Source organism: Haliotis rubra, unplaced genomic scaffold (genome assembly GCF_003918875.1).
Source record: "Haliotis rubra isolate DU_JTF1 unplaced genomic scaffold, ASM391887v1 Scf281, whole genome shotgun sequence".
Lineage (NCBI taxonomy): Eukaryota > Metazoa > Mollusca > Gastropoda > Lepetellida > Haliotidae > Haliotis > Haliotis rubra.
In genome coordinates this window covers 38,168-56,342 of record NW_025766903.1, presented here as the reverse complement: position 1 = coordinate 56,342, position 18,175 = coordinate 38,168, and the positions used below count along the sequence as shown (strand labels likewise).

Here is an 18,175-nt window from a genome sequence, read left to right as displayed (position 1 = left end):
TTGAGGAACGAATAAGATTGAAATTATTTTCTCCTTGCGTAGGAAAGTACTACTTGTTGATGTAAGAATGTCCGCTAGATGGCTCTGTTATGGGTTTATAAGGAAAGGCGGGAGTTCGAAGTGCATTCTCAGTTGCGGTGCGCTCGAGTCTAGTATTAACCTATCAGTTATAATATGGATCAGAACAAACCTATCTCTGACAAGCTAGACGAGATTTGGTTGAAGTTGGACCAATCTAAAGCAGAAATTGCTAAGTCTGTGGAAAATAGATTGGAGAGTTTTCGTGGCGAATTTCTAAAGACGTCTAAAGAACTCACGAAGTTGAAGGCTGCTAAGGACATAGTTTGGAAAAAAGAAGGTAATAAAATTCAACATAGTTTCAATTCTGAGACTTTGGATAGCTTGGAGCAGATTAAGTTTGCTCTTGAATACAATAAGTTGGATTACGCCTCAGATCTGGTAGATACAGAAGTACTACGTATTCAGCAGCGTAATAAACTGATAAGGATTGCCGACACTTCTGATGGTGGATGGGAAACTGTGAAAAATTATGTTTCCCGAGATCTTGCATCTGACTCAGACGACGACAAGCGAATTTCAAGGGCTGAGAGTAAAGCTGTTCGGAAATTCTAGGCAAGGAATGCGCGTTTCACACGGAGTCCCTACAGCAGGCCTCGAGGTGGTCGTGCAGCTTCTGCTGCTGTTACTTCTGCTGAATCTGTACCTAGCGTCAATCAGCCCTTTCGGAGGAGTTCTTCCAGCGGGGCATGTTTCTCGTGTGGAAGCTTTGAACACTGGCGACGTCATTGTCCCTTTACAAGCGGACAGCAGCAATCATCCACAGCGGGACGCACTTCAGGGAGTGGAGGACAATACTAGTGAGCACACCAAAGTTAAGTATGGTGTTTTTGATGAAGTAGGTCAGATCGCGCTGACTCATGATTATTTTGAATACGAGCAGGGCCATGCCGAAATCATAGTGAAGAATAGATTAAAGGACAGTGTACAATTTTGGAGAAATATAGGTTGCTCCAACTTTGTGCTTGACATTCTAGAAAATGGTTACAAGATTCCCTTTATTCTACTCCACCTGATATGGATTTAAACAACAATAAGTCAGGAATAATGCATAAAGATTTTGTAGCGGGGGCTATAGCTGATTTGGTACGAAAAGGTTTGGTTGTTGAATGCTCTCAAAAACCTACAGTCGTAAACCCCCTCTGTTTCCGTTCAGTCTTCAGGTAAAAAGAGATTGATCCTGGATCTCTCGGTGGTGAATACACATATATGGAAGGAATCGGTCAAATATGAAGACTGGAGGACAGCTTTGTTATATATACAGAAAAATGATTGGATTGTTAAATTCGATATTCATTCTGCCTACCATCATTTAGATGTACTTGAAGATCATACTCAGTTTTTGGGATTTGCATGGAAGGAAGGCACGGTTAGAAAGTTTTATAAGTTTCTTGTACTACCTTTTGGGTTGTCCTCAGCACCATATGTATTTACAAAGGTAATTCGGCAGTTAGTAAAGCATTGGAGGAGTAAGGGTTATAACATCGTTACCTTCTTAGATGATGGCCTCCTTGCCTCAGACTCTAAATACAATACCGCAGATGTTGCGAATATTGTAAAGCAGGATATCATTTCTTCGGGCTTCGTGCCTAAGGTAGAAAAATCACTGTGGGAGCCGTGCCAATGTTTAGAATGGTTGGGGCTTATCATTGATACACGTTCAATGGCTTTGTCTATACCACAGAGGAAAGTGGACAAACTTATGCAGTGTGTTGAAGGACTGTTGTCGGTTAACGGGACTGTACCAGTTAGAAAAGTTGCTTCTGTAGTGGGGCAGATAATAAGCATGAGTATTGTGCTCGGATCTGTTGCTCAGCTTATGACGAAGTCGTTGTCCATGCAAACTGTTGATATTGTATCATGGAATGACAGTGTACTTCTCTCTGAACTAAGCATCCAACAGCTTCAGTTTTGGTTAAGCAACATAAGCAACTATACTGAGAAGTGTTTGATAGAGCAGAATACTGTTACACGGATTGTATATAGTGATGCAAGTAATGTCGGGTATGGTGGATACTGTGTTCAATTTGGTGACGTTCAGTCACATGGTCAGTGGTCTCCTGATGAGGCTAAAGCGAGCTCTACCTATCGAGAGATAAAGGCTGTGTATATGGTTATGCAGAGTATTGTGTCCAAGTTGAAATCGCAGAGAGTCAAATGGTTTACCGACAACAAGAATGTTGACATTATTGTATCCAAAGGATCTATGAAGAAGCATTTGCAGAACATTGCTTTGAAGATATTCCACTTGTGTATTGAATGCCAGATTCACTTAGAAATGCAGTGGTTACCTCGCTCTGAGAACGAGAGAGCTGATTACCTCAGTAAAATCATAGACACAGACGATTGGGGTATAGCTGACTATGTTTTTCAACACCTTAGTTCCATGTGGGGCCCATATGAGGTAGACCTTTTGCTTCATATTATAACAACAAAGTCGCCAGGTTTTATTCAAGGTTTTGGAATCCGGGTTCACGAGGAGTCGATGCATTTACTATGAGCTGGACGGAAGGAAATAACTGGATAGTACCGCCAGTGTATTTAGTGGCCAGGGTGTTAAAACATTTGGCTAGAGGCCACTGTAAAGCCACATTGATAGTACCTCAATGGTATTCTGCAAACTTTTGGCCTTTATTGTGTCCCGGGGTTCGTTTCATTTCACAAGTGAAGGACATTGTGTACTTACCCACTTGTAAAGAGGCATATGTGCCGAGTAGACAAGGAAATGGTTTGTTTGGTATGAGCAATTTAAATTTCCAAATGTTGGCGCTTTGTGTTCAATATTGAATTTTGTGTTTACAGATGTATTTTTGCACGTGTTTTCCGAGGAGATAGGGACGCTACCCCCGAGTGTGAGACAGCTAGCTGGAGATGTGCCGGTTCTTTTGTCTCATGCTAGAGCGTCGTCCACGTGCAAAAAGTACGAGTATGGATTCCGTGCATGGAAAGAATGGGCGATTACTAACGGTATGCCAACTGTGTTACCGTTAAGTCCCTTGCATAGTGCTGTATATCTTTTATCCGTGATACAAAGATCAGAATCTTATTCGCCGGTGCAAAATGCCTTTTATAGCATTAGGCACTTTCATAATATTATTGGGCTATCGTCTCCTACTGATAATGCCCTAGTTGTTAATGTATTAGAAGCAGCCAAGCGAAAATTATAGAAACCTGTGAAGAAGAAGGAGCCTATCACGTTAGAATTGCTTGAAAAGATGTTTGATGATAAAATGCGTGAGCCTGATGTATATAATTTGAGAACTGTATCTATGTGTCTTCTTGCTTTTGCTGGTTTCTTACGTTCCTCTGAATTACTGAATGTGAAATATGACGATCTCATCTTCTATGATGCTTATATTTCATCGAGAGTTCAAAAACAGATGTGTATCGGGATGGAGCCTGGCTGGTTATTGGTAGAACCAATACAAAAATGTGTCCTGTAAAGTGCTTGGAAAGGTATTTGGAAATATCTTCATTTTGCAAAAACGCTGACTCTGATTCCTTTGTGTTTAGGAATATGTGCAAAACAAAAGAAAGTTATTGTTTTAGATCAGATAACAAATCAATGTCATATACTCGGCTACGAGAAGTGTTTATTGAGGCCTTTAAACCATATGTGCCTGACATTAAATGCTATGGTTTGCACAGTTTGAGATCAGGTGGGGCGAGTGTTGCTGCAAATCGGGGAATTCCTGATAGGCTTTTCAAACGGCATGGACGGTGGAGGAGCGAAGGGGCTAAAGATGGCTATGTAAAGGACAGTGTAGAAAACAGATTGAAAGTGTCTCTTTCTTTGGGTCTTTAAGCCCCGTTCTTTTGGTCTCAAGAGTGCACCGCACATGACATACCATATAACTGTTGTGTTGTTTGTAGTACTGAGTGGAGAGTAGGAGAAATATAATTTCTTTCGTTTGAGGAACGAATAAGATTGAAATTATTTTCTCCTTGCGTAGGAAAGTACTACTTGTTGATGTAAGAATGTCCGCTAGATGGCTCTGTTATGGGTTTATAAGGAAAGGCGGGAGTTCGAAGTGCATTCTCAGTTGCGGTGCGCTCGAGTCCAGTATTAACCTGTGGTCGGTTTATGGTATGTTTTTTATCATCTGAATGAAATGTGTTCATTTGTGTTCAGTGATTTTGCTTTCACTGTTTGATGTTGTGTACAGGCATATTGTACGTGTCAACGAGCCATGTTAATACGTGTGAGAATGGCATATTGTATGTGCTGACGAGCCATGATAATACGTGTGAGAATATGTATATTGTATGTGCTGACGAGCCATGATAATACGTGTGAGAATATGTATATTGTATGTGCTGACGAGCCATGATAATACGTGTGAGAATATGTATATTGTATGTGCTGACGAGCCATGATAATACGTGTGAGAATATGTATATTGTATGTGCTGACGAGCCATGATAATACGTGTGAGAATATGTATATTGTATGTGCTGACGAGCCATGATAATACGTGTGAGAATATGTATATTGTATGTGCTGACGAGCCATGATAATACGTGTGAATATGTATATATGTGCTGACGAGCCATAGAATATGTATATTGTATGTGCTGACGAGCCATGATAATACGTGTGAGAATATGTATATTGTATGTGCTGATGAGCCATGATAATACGTGTGAGAATATGTATATTGTATGTGCTGACGAGCCATGATAATACGTGTGAGAATATGTATATTGTGCGTGCTGACGAGCCATGATAATACGTGTGAGAATATGTATATTGTATGTGCTGATGAGCCATGATAATACGTGTGAGAATATGTATATTGTATGTGCTGACGAGCCATGATAATACGTGTGAGTATTGGCATATTGTGAGCGCTGACGAGATAAAACGTCGAGCATTTGTATAAGGTGTGAGCTGATAATACGTGATCCTGTTTGTATATCACACGAATGACAGTGTCATAAGTTGTATATATTACAATGATCATTATGATATGTTGATTGAGTTTGTATGATGTAGAGTTAATGTTGATGGCGATGATGATGATGATGATGATGATGATGATGATGATGATGGAGTTTAGTGGAAATAAACAAGAGTGCACCGCACATGACATACCATATAACTGTTGTGTTGTTTGTAGTACTGAGTGGAGAGTAGGAGAACAACCATACCCACTATATCATCGAGTTGATTGTACAAATGGTTTGCGCATGTCTGGCATATATGTGAAAAGACTGGAATAATAAGAGAAACACAAACCAAATCATGACCATAAGTAGGCATACATTTTCAGTCAAACCACGGGAAAATGGGATATATAAGGTCATTTAACTACTTTCGTCTCAGCAGACGCTCAGTCACCCTGCAGAGTCTGTCAGCAAATTCACAGCTCGTCCTTGCAGAGACAACTAGAATGTCGTGGCAAGGTACCCCAACCTGGCTCAATAGATTCAATGACCAAGCTGTTCACTTGAATAAAGACGTTGTTCATCCATAAGCTTGTCCTTATTCAATATGGATGAGAGTTATGTAATAACTATGATAATAGACCCCAAACAAATATCAAAGAGGTTGTGTTGATGCATGACCGTCAGACCCGGATTCTCCACCACTTGTCAACGCGTGCAGGTCGACAGGGAAACTAGTTCACAATTATACTAGACGACGATGGACTACGTTGAGTTCAAACTTCGTCTTCAAACAGTGTTGTATATAGCGTCAGATCAGACATAGCATATTGTATATGGGGTCACATCCAACGCATCTTATTGTGTATTGCATCACATCTGACCTATCATGTTGTAAAATGCGCCACAACAGACATATCATGTTGTATATTGTGAAAACATCCGATATATCACGTTGTATACAGCGCAACATCCAACATACCATGTTGTATATAGTACCACATCTGACATATCATGTTGTATATAGCACAACACCCGACATACCATGTTGTATATAGAGTCACGTGGGACCTATCGTGTTGTACATAGTGTCCTATCTGACATATATTGTATATAGGTCTTATCTAACATATGTTGTATATAGTGTCACATCTGACATATCATGCTGTGTCTTGTGTCACATACAATGTGTATTGTATATTGCGCCACATCCGACGTATTGTGTTGTATATTGCGTCAAATATCCGTCCTATAATATATGTTCCCAGTGTTACATCAGTGCACCTACAGATACGTTAACTAATTAATCGTTACATGGCTAAAACAAAGATAATTTTCAAAAGGGGAAACTGATCAAGACTTACAAAAGCGGCTGCTGCATACACAGGTCAGGTTTGAATACTCGGAATAATGGATACCATTTATTTGCAAATTTCTTCATTTCATTCTTCCTTTTGGCAATGAAGCTTTCAACAGAATAAAATATCTTGTAAAGTCTTTATAAAGTTATTGCATTTTAGAATGTTGTTTTTCAAAGAAGAGATATAAATATGTATTTTTGCTGAAATGATTATATGATTAAATAATGGGGTTTTACTTAAGGAACCAAACTACACCAACATATTTGTCAAATTAACTTTTTGTACGAAATGAGTGTTAATCCAAATTTGAAGATCATTCCAAAACTTCTTAGTTTCACAACATTCCCTTACAAAAAGCTGCATGAGGCACTTTGGATAAGGTTCATTTTTAAAAGTTCCTTCTTGGTATAGATAATATCATGCAAAAATTTAAATTGGAAATCTAAGTGTTTTACATCATTATTGTCTTATCTGTAAGACTTGAAAGTCATTGGCCAGTCAAAATCAGTGTCATCAAACACTTTCTCCCATGTATGACAGACGCGAGGGTTATTATTATTAAATAACAATATATCATAAAATAATCTTGACCCATGTAATGATTTCATGAAATTATTTGATAAGAATCTAGATTCATGTCATAGTTATGTGATTTGTTATTGTATACTTCCATGATTCAGGTAAAATATTTAGAACATATCTATAATCTAATTCTGTCCATTATATTTAATATTTACTTTTCAAAGATTAAACAAAACAAAACCTTCTTCATCACACATGTCTTTGATGGTTAATAGTCCTTTATTTGTCCAATGTCTGATATAATGATTTTGGTATTAAAATTATAATTAAACCATAATGGCTGTGCTAAAATTTCATCAATGTTGCTTTCCTCTGTGGTAATGTTAGTACAATACATATTCCATGCATTCAAAACATCTTTCCAATTTGGATTATGAATATTAGCAATATTATATAAGTTAGCACCAAATTTCATGATATCATGTAAAGGAAAATTGCATGGATTGCATATTGATGATTTTCTTAAATAAAGTCTCATGTCAAATAGTTTAGTGTATTTAAGGCCTTCGGCCCACATACAAATATACATGTGTATATAACATATAATATACAGTAAAAATACATACAATTGAGAGAACAAAATGACAGGTTATTGTAAAAATCCGTTCTTGCGTTTTAAATTGTACATTTCTTAGTCTCATACTATGTTTGATAAATAATGACAGATTAAGAATATCATTATCATTTTGAGAAGACATTAAGGATGAAAAAGCTAGAGCAGGTGATTTTGACAAAAACGAGTGTGGAATGTATTTGCTTCTTAGAATGGAGTAGGATGGACAGACTAGCATAAAGTGGATTTCATTCTCAACTGCGGATTTACATAACGGACAAATTCTCCTGTACTTATCTATGGACATTTTCCTGCCTTTGTTTATCATTAAATCTAACAAAACAAGTCTAAATTTGATAAAAATATTTCTTAAATATTTAGAATATAAAACAGACAATTATTTTTCAGGCCGAAGTAAACTTATAAATGTCCTGTAGCAATCATACCTTTAGCTGTCGTGAAGGGTAGAATTCCAATTCTGATAGAACATATCAATAGCTTGGTATTCAAATTTATATAAGAAGAGACTGAGATTTCCAATAGTTTGGTTCATCCAAATAAAACCAAAACCATGAGAGAACAAAATGATTCTTACATGGGATGCCCATGTAATGTTACTGATGTTGTCTAAATGTAAAAGCATATTATATGTTAGCTTGGGAATTCTATTTTCATGCATACCAATAAGTTTTATCCAATATTTTCAAGCTTCTAATCTGAGAATTTATATATAATGGGCGTCTTCCACATTCGCCGTAAATGATACAGTTTGGTGTAGATAATCCAACGGATAAATATCTTTTACATGCTAAATGGTGAAGTATTTCTAAACAATCATATCTTTAATAACCCGATATATTAGATCCATATAACATTATGGGTTGTATCTGCGAATCAAAGAGTTTAATATATATTTTAGGCGAGGTAATTCCAATTTTACATGAAACAGACATAACGTTGGATAGGGCTTTCTTTGCTCTTGACACTAAATCTTTTATGCTTTTAGAAAAGTTCATTGTATGGGTAAACAAAAGACCAAGATATTTATAATGACTATTAATCTTAAAGGTCACATGCAACGTAAAACACAACTTTGCAGATTCTGATACCTTTCGGTATGGACTTACCGAAACAAATCATCAAAAATGCAAATTCAACTTATAAAGTTGAAAAATAACGCGATGAAAAAAACCGCGCGAAATCGTAGTTCAAACGATTCACCAACTTTCCCCAGCGTTTGGGGGGAATTGAAGTAGTTTCAACAGCTGGGCTGCGCTCATAGCACATGCGCAGTGAAATAGGTTCGCGCAACTTGGAAGCGGCTTGTCCGGTCAATACTCGGTGAAGGCTTTGGTTAGAGCTATTTTTCTAATGTTTTGTTGATATTTCACAGGCGCGAGCTTTTTATATGTTATTACAACAGAACAGAACAGAATACTAGTATGTTATTATCATCATATGTTATTACAGTAGATTACCGATTTAACTGTTTATATAATTTCATTTGTCTATTTCACCACACGTTCTTCTTACAGAGTCACTTTCTCTGTTCGATACTTAAAAGCAATGCCATTATTTAGCGTTGACAATATTCAATACACAATTTCAATCACTGACAGAATGCAATTTGAACTTAACACCTATCAGGCTATACACCATAAACAAAACGCATTGATTTATGGCCCGAGTTCGGTCTCTGTCACATTATGTAATTACACAGACAGGCAGGTGTGATACTTGTACACATGACATGTTATGATGTCTGTTGTTTGCAAAATGTTATACACAAAAAATTAGCATGTATTTACAAAACCCAACATCTCTATATATACACACACAATGAGCGGTGAGGGCATCTGCAAATGAACCAGCCGTTACACTTGAGTGCACACCCACCCGCTCTGACTGGGTTCGGCATCCCGGCTGCTTCGTTTCGTGGGAAGTACACCCAAGTACAAAATATTGCACTTTTGATTTGCGATTGTACGCTTATAATTTTGTCTTTATGGTTTTTCATAACCAGCAATGTATATTATATGTCATGAATAAGTGATAATTGTGTTTTAATTATGTTTGATTTTTTGGTTGCATGTGACCTTTAAGATGTATCCCATTTGGTACCCACTTTTCATTTACGGATAACGAACCACCCCTTCTGAAAATGACAATATTTGTTTTGTTGTAAGTAACCAATAACTTCCATTCTTTTGTGTAACGTCCCAAAATATTAAGTTGATTTTGTAATCCTACAATAGTGTCTGAAACTAAAATGACATCATCAGCAAAAAGTAATATTAGTATTATCATCATATCCGGGAACATCTGAATACCATGTTTTCCATTATTAGCAATATCGTAATACAATTCATTAATGAAAAATGAAAATAACATTGGGCTTAAAATACATCCTTGTCTTAATCCGACCGGACAATCAAAATAATCTGTAAAATCATCACCACACCGCACACATGATTTTATATTAGAATACATAGGTTTTAAAACAGAATACATTTTCCCTCGTATTCCGGTCTTTAGCAGACAATACCAAAAGGGAGAGAGTGGTGTTGTCAGTTACGAGATCACTCTCGGAGTCAGTACTTGCGGTGTCATTGTCGATAGATCCTTGTGAAATAATAACCGGGCCTCGGCTGCTGCCCTATGGGCGTGCCGAACGAGAAGGCGTCTTGCTTCTGTTACGTGAAGAGTCGGTCGCCGGTTGCCGCTTGCGTTGACGTGTTTGAATCTGACTACGTGTGTATTCACTGGAATCTTCACGATCTACCGTTATGAGTTTGCCGTCTTTCAAGTACCCGAATTTACCGGTTTCCTTAAGGGCTTTTAACTGTTTTCTCTGTCGTGTCGTCAAGTCGCTGGAAATTCCAAGTCCATTCTCCTTGAGGACTGGTATCGATTTCAGAGCGCGGACCTTATCGTCTGACAGCGCGAGTTTCACAATGATGGGACGTGGTTTAGTTGCTTGTTGATGATCAATAAATCTTTAAGTTCGGCATTAAATATAATTCCCAGAACATCAAATTCATTTTTTCGCCATTCATTATTCAAATCCTGACATAGTTTATCTCCACAGCCTGTTTTTGAACCAATCCAGATTGCTTTAGTCTTATCAATATTTATTTTTAGTCCTGACATGTTATAGGAGGTATTAATTGTATTAACAGCAGCATAAAGACATTTTTCTGTACCATCTAAAAACAACTCAGTATCATCTGCATATTGTCCTAATTTATACTCCGTATCAACAATTACTATACCTTTGATATTTTCATTTTGTCTTATCATGCATCCAAGGATTTCAGCAACAAAAAGGAAACGATATGGTGATATTGTCTACAGCCCCGTTCATTTGAAAAGGATTCTGAGAGATGTCCATTTTGAATAACACAAGAAGTTGTATTATAGGTTAGGATATTTATCCAGCTAATTTTGGGGACCAAAACCAAACTTTTTTAATACCAAGTTGATAAAATCTTTAGAGACAGTATCAAATGCCTTTTCAAAATCGATAAAAATTAATAAACCTGGGATGTCTCTTCTTTTTTGTTTCAAACATAATGTCACACAGTAATCTTGTGTTTTCGCTAAATATTTCTACCAGGTATAAAACCAGTCTGATTTTCATGTATAAGAGAGTACAGGGTTGTTTTTAAACGATTAGAAATACAAGTACTTACTATCCTATACAGTGAATTCAATAAAGTTATTGGTCTCCAGGTTTTTAAAAGGGTTCTGTTTTTATTTGGTTTGGGTATACATGTAATGACACCTCTTTTCATTGTAAAAGACATTTGATTCTTATTAAAAATATCTTTAATGAATCTATAGATCCAATATTTAAGCTCTCTCCAAAACTATTTAAAGAAATCTCTTGGAAATCCAACTACTCCAGGACTATTGTTATTTTTCATATTTTTAACAGCCAATGTTATTTCTTCCGTGTCAATATCTTTTCTAATTTGTTTCTAAGATGGTCACTAAAAGTGGGAAGTTCAGACTTCTTTAGTTGGTTATACAATGCATGACAAACAACTACACAAGACAGCAATGAGTTGAGTTGTTGGTTCAAACATCGGAAGGAGCGGCCTTGTGTGACAAAAGATGGGCACATCCATCAAAGCCATCGTCCCCGCTGAATTTATATTGTTTTGCAGCCGCAGTTGCATCGCCATGACAGTTATAATTGTGTAACAATATAACAGCAACATATCGTCAGTCACGATTTACATCGAGACAATGTATAATTCAATGAGTAAAGAAGAATTACTCAAAGCCAAAACATAGGCGATTACTATAAGATGTCAAGCATCTTTGCTGGTCAATACACAACACGACTGATATTAAACTGCTTGGCTATATTCGTTCCTCTTCTTATTATTATGGGTATAATCAAGTTCCCAAAGTCTGATTATATAGAGGACAACTGTCTGAGCCTATTTGTGCCTTTATCACAGAGGACTGTTACGACAAGAATGTTATATTCCTAGACAGTATGTATTTGGATAGTTTGCTTTCTAATTCATAATTTCGGCCATCATTTCAGTAATATATATGTAAGACCTGTACATAAAAAGCTCCATACATACCACCATGCACATCGCACTCATACATGCAGGTTTACATTATAAATGTTGGGCTTCTTTTGTCACTGAAACATATTCAATCTTACTTTGCTAGAGTTTGTCCAATCATTGAGTTGCCGAAGACCAATTGTAACCTGGACTCTAAACATATTTCTGAACCTACAGGAAAGATAAATGAATACATGATCACCTCAGCATCACCGTATAGAAGTCCTTGTTTGATTGTAGGTTATTCCTAAATGATCAACACAATGTATGTCGTCTGTGTCAGCTGGTTTCATGATAAACTATTAACACAGTGTATGTCGTCTGTGTCAGCTGGTTTCATAATAAACTATTAACACAATGTATGTTGTCTGTGTCAGCTGGTTTCATGATAAACTATTAACACAGTGTATGTCGTCTGTGTCAGCTGGTTTCATGATAAACTATTAACACAGTGTATGTCGTCTATGTCAGCTGGTTTCATGATAAACTATTAACACAATGAATGCCGTCTATGTCAGCTGGTTTCATGATAAACTATTAACACAGTGTATGTCGTCTATGTCAGCTGGTTTCATGATAAACTATTGACACAATGTATGTCGTCTATGTCAGCTGGTTTCATAATAAACTATTAACACAATATACGTCGTCAGTGTCAGCTGGTTTCATGATAAACTATTAACACAATGTATGTTGTCTATGTCAGCTGGTTTCATGATAAACTATTGACATAATGTATGTCGTCTGTGTCAGCTGGTTTCATGATAAACTATTAACACAATGTATGTCGTCTGTGTCAGCTGGTTTCATGATAAACGATTAACACAATGTATGTCGTCTGTGTCAGCTCGTTTCATGATAAACGATTAACACAATGCATGTCGTCTGTGTCAGCTGGTTTCAAGACAAACTATTAACACAATATACGTCGTCTGTGTCATCTGGTTTCATGATAAACTATTAACACAATGTATGTCGTCTTTGTCAGCAGGTTTCATGATAAACTATTAACACAATGAATGTCGTCTGTGTCAGCTGGTGTCATGATAAACGATTAACAGTGTATGTCGTCTGTGTCAGCTGGTTTCATGATAAACTATTAACACAATGTATGTCGTCTGTGGCAGCTGGTTTCATGATAAACTATTAACACAGTGTATGTCGTCTGTGTCAGCTGGTTTCATGATAAACGATTAACACAATGTATGTCGTCTGTGTCAGCTGGTTTCATGATAAACTATTAACACAGTGTATGTCGTCTGTGTCAGCTGGTTTCATGATAAACTATTAACACAGTGTATGTCGTCTATGTCAGCTGGTTTCATGATAAACTATTAACACAGTGTATGTCGTCTGTGTCAGCTGGTTTCATGATAAACTATTAACACAATGTATGTCGTCTGTGTCAGCGTGTCTCATGATAAACTATTAACAAAATGTATGTCGTCTGTGTCAGCTGGTTTCATGATAAACTATTAACACAGTGTATGTCGTCTGTGTCAGCTGGTTTCATGATAAACTATTAACACAATGTATGTGATCAGCTGGTTTCTGAAACTGAATCTTACATCGAGAACTGTACATAGCACTATTGCCCATCATCAAGTTACATGTAAATACAATGAGCTTATGAATAGACAGTGGTATTTGTTAGATGCATTAGCAATTGGCTCTGCGCGGAAAACTATGTTTTTATATAGCCATGAAGCAGTATGCGAAGACCCCATAAAGCCAATCTGAATAATACGCTAAACTTAATCTGATTCCTTTTTGGACGAACTGGCTGGAGGCTGAATGTGAATAGCCGACGTATAACAAAGAGATGGGGAAACATGTGAAATATTCACTGGAGATACGCTTGTACAATGTTGTTTTGCATTATAACGGCATTAATTCGTTCTGCAATATTTTTCGTTTTCATGCGTGTTTGTTGTTAGAAACGACCGCAGCGTTCATTTATTTTCACTGTCTGTGGGTGACGTTGTGTCAGTTGGGGCGCTTGTCTTCATGTGTTTCTCACGTTAATGTCTCTAACCAGCTCAAACGGTAACCGTTGTAAGGCAATCACTACCAGTCTGTCAACTCAAGCTTCCGGGTAAACACTGTTGAATGAAACTTTACATTATGGCCGACATGTGTGAACTGTGACAGAGTTTTACAGGTTGAAATTGCTTCAGATATAACCTAGTCTGGACCTTGCAGGAAACAGACTTACTAATAGACAGTATACTGATGTAGCTCACGTACGGGTTCACCAGACCACAGACACAAAGTAGTGAACCATGCAACACTTCATACTCTGATCAAAACAGACATGTCAACATCACACAACTGTTTAAGAGACTGCTATGATCCGTTCTTCTCATCCGTGACATCAAGCACTACAGGTGAAGAAACATTACTCCATGTTATCCTTGGAAGACCACGTGCCATCCAATTAGATGCCAATACAATTGTCATGATCCGTGTGTAGTATGTGTAATGACTGTGGTGGGGACATCTTGTTATGAGCAGATACGCACTGTAAATGCCCATCACCACCTTACTGGCACTGCCATGAAAAGTGACATTTAAACTGACTCCGAGTTCTCACTACAATATCGTGGTTGCAAATAAGTTGATATAACTCTCTCTATATTTACCTTTATCATTCTGCATTTTCATAAAATTGTATGTGTAAAAATATCTATAATCTCTATAAGAAGGAACTTAAGATGATAACCACACGTTCTAAACATTTGGCGCATAAACAGATTGTTACACATACCAATATATTTTTCAGTAAGTGTTGCCGCCTATGGGCATAGACTGGAACAATTGCAAACTTTAAATCAAACCTGAGTGAATACATGGACATGCGATTCCAGGATGACAGATGACCATTGTGACGCAGTCATACGTTGGTTGTTTACCTCGTACACGCTGGTGATCCCGATGTTGTACAGCACAGGGTTGAACACGTGGGCAGCTCCCGCCACTGCCAGCACCATCCCCAGAGCCAGCCACCAGAACATCGTGTTGTAGTTGTAGATTTCTGCCGGAAGTCCTAGCAAGGTCAAGGCCGAAAGGAACGTCACAGCCAAGGACAAGGATACCGGAAGTACCCCCATACTTCTTCCTGCCACCAGATATTCAGCTGGATCGTGATCCTTCTTGCTTTTCATTGCAAAATATAGTCCAATAAATAACATGACAGAAAGTGTGCTGGCAAACACAACAAAGTCCACCACCCCCAGGGTCTTAGTTTCTCCAGTCTGGGTGCTGTACGACGCCTCCATTTTGTCTCTCTGTGATAGTCACGTTCTGCTTGAAATAAGATTGACACAGAATAGAACAAGGAAGAGAACTAAAGAAAACTGAACTGCAATATATTACTACATGGGATTTCAGCATGCATGAAATATCTAAAGAGGCTAACTCCATGTTTTTGAGAATGTGTTTTAACGGTGCAAGTACGTACATACTATACATGAGTGTGTAAATCTATCCCTATGAGAAGTATTCTGTTGAGGACAAATGCAAGCAGATGTTTCAGTGTCATCAGCTAGATAGGTACGACCTGAACATGTGTTTCACTAGCATGTGGAGTGGCATATTCACTTTTCCGATGACGTTACCAAGGTTGATACAACTCTCATCGCATCATGTATTCGTGCCCGGAATACAATGCCATGAAATCGTTTACCTCAGTGGTACAACAGTAGCCAGCAGAGCATATCACTGCCTACACCTGATACTACTTGCTTCAAGTACAGAACACGCATTGTCTGTCGGTAACTGGAGTCGACATGTACAATCAGAGACTCAGTCTTACCTCGCCGTTCCTACAGTACTTCACAGTGACCGACCACTCACGACACTAGTAGGCTGGACGAGATGCGAGGATGCAGTGAATGCACTATGTAGTCACAGCGAGTCATAGTGCCCATACGTAGAGCGAGCTATTTTTACATTTATGGAAATTCTGATAGGTCATAAACACCGCAGGTTATGGTCCTATAAACGAGTGAGTGAATTAATATTTAAGCGACATCGGTCCCATAAAACGTAGGCATAATTAATACATGTATGTACAAAAAGTTTTTGTAAACTTTTTAAATCACTAAAATATAGTAATGTTGAATGTGATGCTATGAATACTTTATTTACAAAACTGAAGAGAAGCTGTAGCACGGCATGTTGACAAGAAATGCTATTCTGTCGAACGAGGGACCACATTGTGCAGAATTGCAAGCCTGACACTGAGAAGTATGGACATAGGTTTGAAGCTTACTACAATAGGAGGTTTATGCACTACATCCCGATATCAAATTTTCAAGATTAGACTCATAGTGACGAAAAACAATTATGTACCATTGCCTATTCGTCTCCCCTCGCCGCCATCTTTGACGATTTGTATGCCGTTTCGGGAAATATGACTGCCGTGTTGGGATGCTATGAATGTCGTTTTGTACGCTCGGCGACCGTTCTCGCGCGCTCTTGTAGCTGATACGCGAGTTTCGTTTCAATTTCAAACGATTAGTCTTCCATTACAGATGTATTGTTTCGGGTTTAGAGGATATGGTTGCAGTTTTGGTGATTTTTGTTCTGTTTTGGTGTATATGAGATCAGTTTTGATGATTTGTTCACCGTTTGTATGGTAGGCCTGGGAATACAATGCCATGAAATCGTTTACCTCAGTGGTACAACAGTAGCCAGCAGAGCATATCACTGCCTACACCTGATACTACTTGCTTCAAGTACAGAACACGCATTGTCTGTCGGTAACTGGAGTCGACATGTACAATCAGAGACTCAGTCTTACCTCGCCGTTCCTACAGTACTTCACAGTGACCGACCACTCACGACACTAGTAGGCTGGACGAGATGCGAGGATGAAGTGAATGCACTATGTAGTCACAGCGAGTCATAGTGCTCATACGTAGAGCGAGCTATTTTTACATTTATGGAAATTCAGATAGGTCATAAACACCGCAGGTTATGGTCCTATAAACGAGTGAGTGAATTAATATTTAAGGTCACATCAGGCACATCGGTACAATAAAACGTAGGCATAATTAATACATGTATGTACAAAAAGCATAGGTCGGAAAACAACTAGATTATTACATATGCACTTCTAAAACTAGTCTGTAACCTTACAAGTATAACGTGTAAAAGTAACAGAATATATAATACGGACTACAGCTCACCAGCAACCAAATTAAGACAACTGGGGGCGAATGGGGCGTAAATTACCTCTGCTACCTGCGTGGTACCCAGGGGGATTCACGCCATCCCTTAAGTCGCTGGCGATTGTTCAAGACTGTGGTAGATGTAACTTTTTTTAAATGACACGAACTTACAGTACCCTCCCAAGATATCCACTACGATAAATAAATCAACATTGCCAAGAAACCGACATGCTTGACTGTAATTTCATCGCAAGGGACAAGATGGCGGATCCTCACCTTTCATGGATCAGTACGTATCCGTGTCCGTGTCCGATCAATAACACGCCACCGCCACGTAATGGCAATCAGGCTGACAATCTTAGAGAGGTGTTGTGTTGCATGTCACTACAAACGCTCGGCTGTCATTTCCCACTCTTCATGCATGAGATCTCTCCTGATATGTGTCGGCTGTCATGTCCCACTCTACATGTGTGATGACATGTTTACACATTGTACATAAGGTGTTAGAAGTGGTGTCACAGATTTTGAGAGCCCGTCCTTTTGGTCAGAACCCAGATACCAAATATGTTCAGCAGTAAGGTAGGGGAAGTGTTGATATGAAGTGAAACTACAGGCGCACTTACTAATGAATGGCAACGAATTCAGACTAGGTTTAGACAAGACGCATATTGTTTGGGATCAAATGCTCGAACAGACTTTAGTTTACTTTTAATCATGAAGGACGTATGTATTCATCACGCGACGCTCCCACAACGCAAAGAACCACAAGTCGGAAAGTGTACCACTGAAGTACACGTAAACATGACCGGATTTGTGTACGTTTCCCGATATCTCCTCACTTTGGACGGTTATTTCATATGAAGCTGCACTTTAAAACGTATGATCATCGTGTATTGCCGCACAGCACCTTGTTCATGCATGAAGTGAAAACTTGATACCTCAGGTAATGCTTGA

General features: G+C 38.2%; 1 protein-coding gene across 1 annotated transcript in view; it reads right to left on the bottom strand.

The window, feature by feature from the left end:
* The window catches only part of LOC124281287 (sodium-dependent multivitamin transporter-like), a 62,347-nt gene extending 44,871 nt beyond the window's left edge, over window positions 1–17,476 (bottom strand). The window contains exons 1-2 of the mRNA XM_046717317.1: window positions 17,286–17,476; window positions 14,960–15,350 (exon numbers count right to left, since the gene is read on the bottom strand). Of these exons, the coding sequence (XP_046573273.1) occupies window positions 14,960–15,325 (366 nt within the window). The 5' untranslated portion in view covers window positions 15,326–15,350; window positions 17,286–17,476. The remainder of the gene's footprint in view (window positions 1–14,959; window positions 15,351–17,285) is intronic.
* Between the last annotated feature and the right edge of the window lie 699 nt (window positions 17,477–18,175).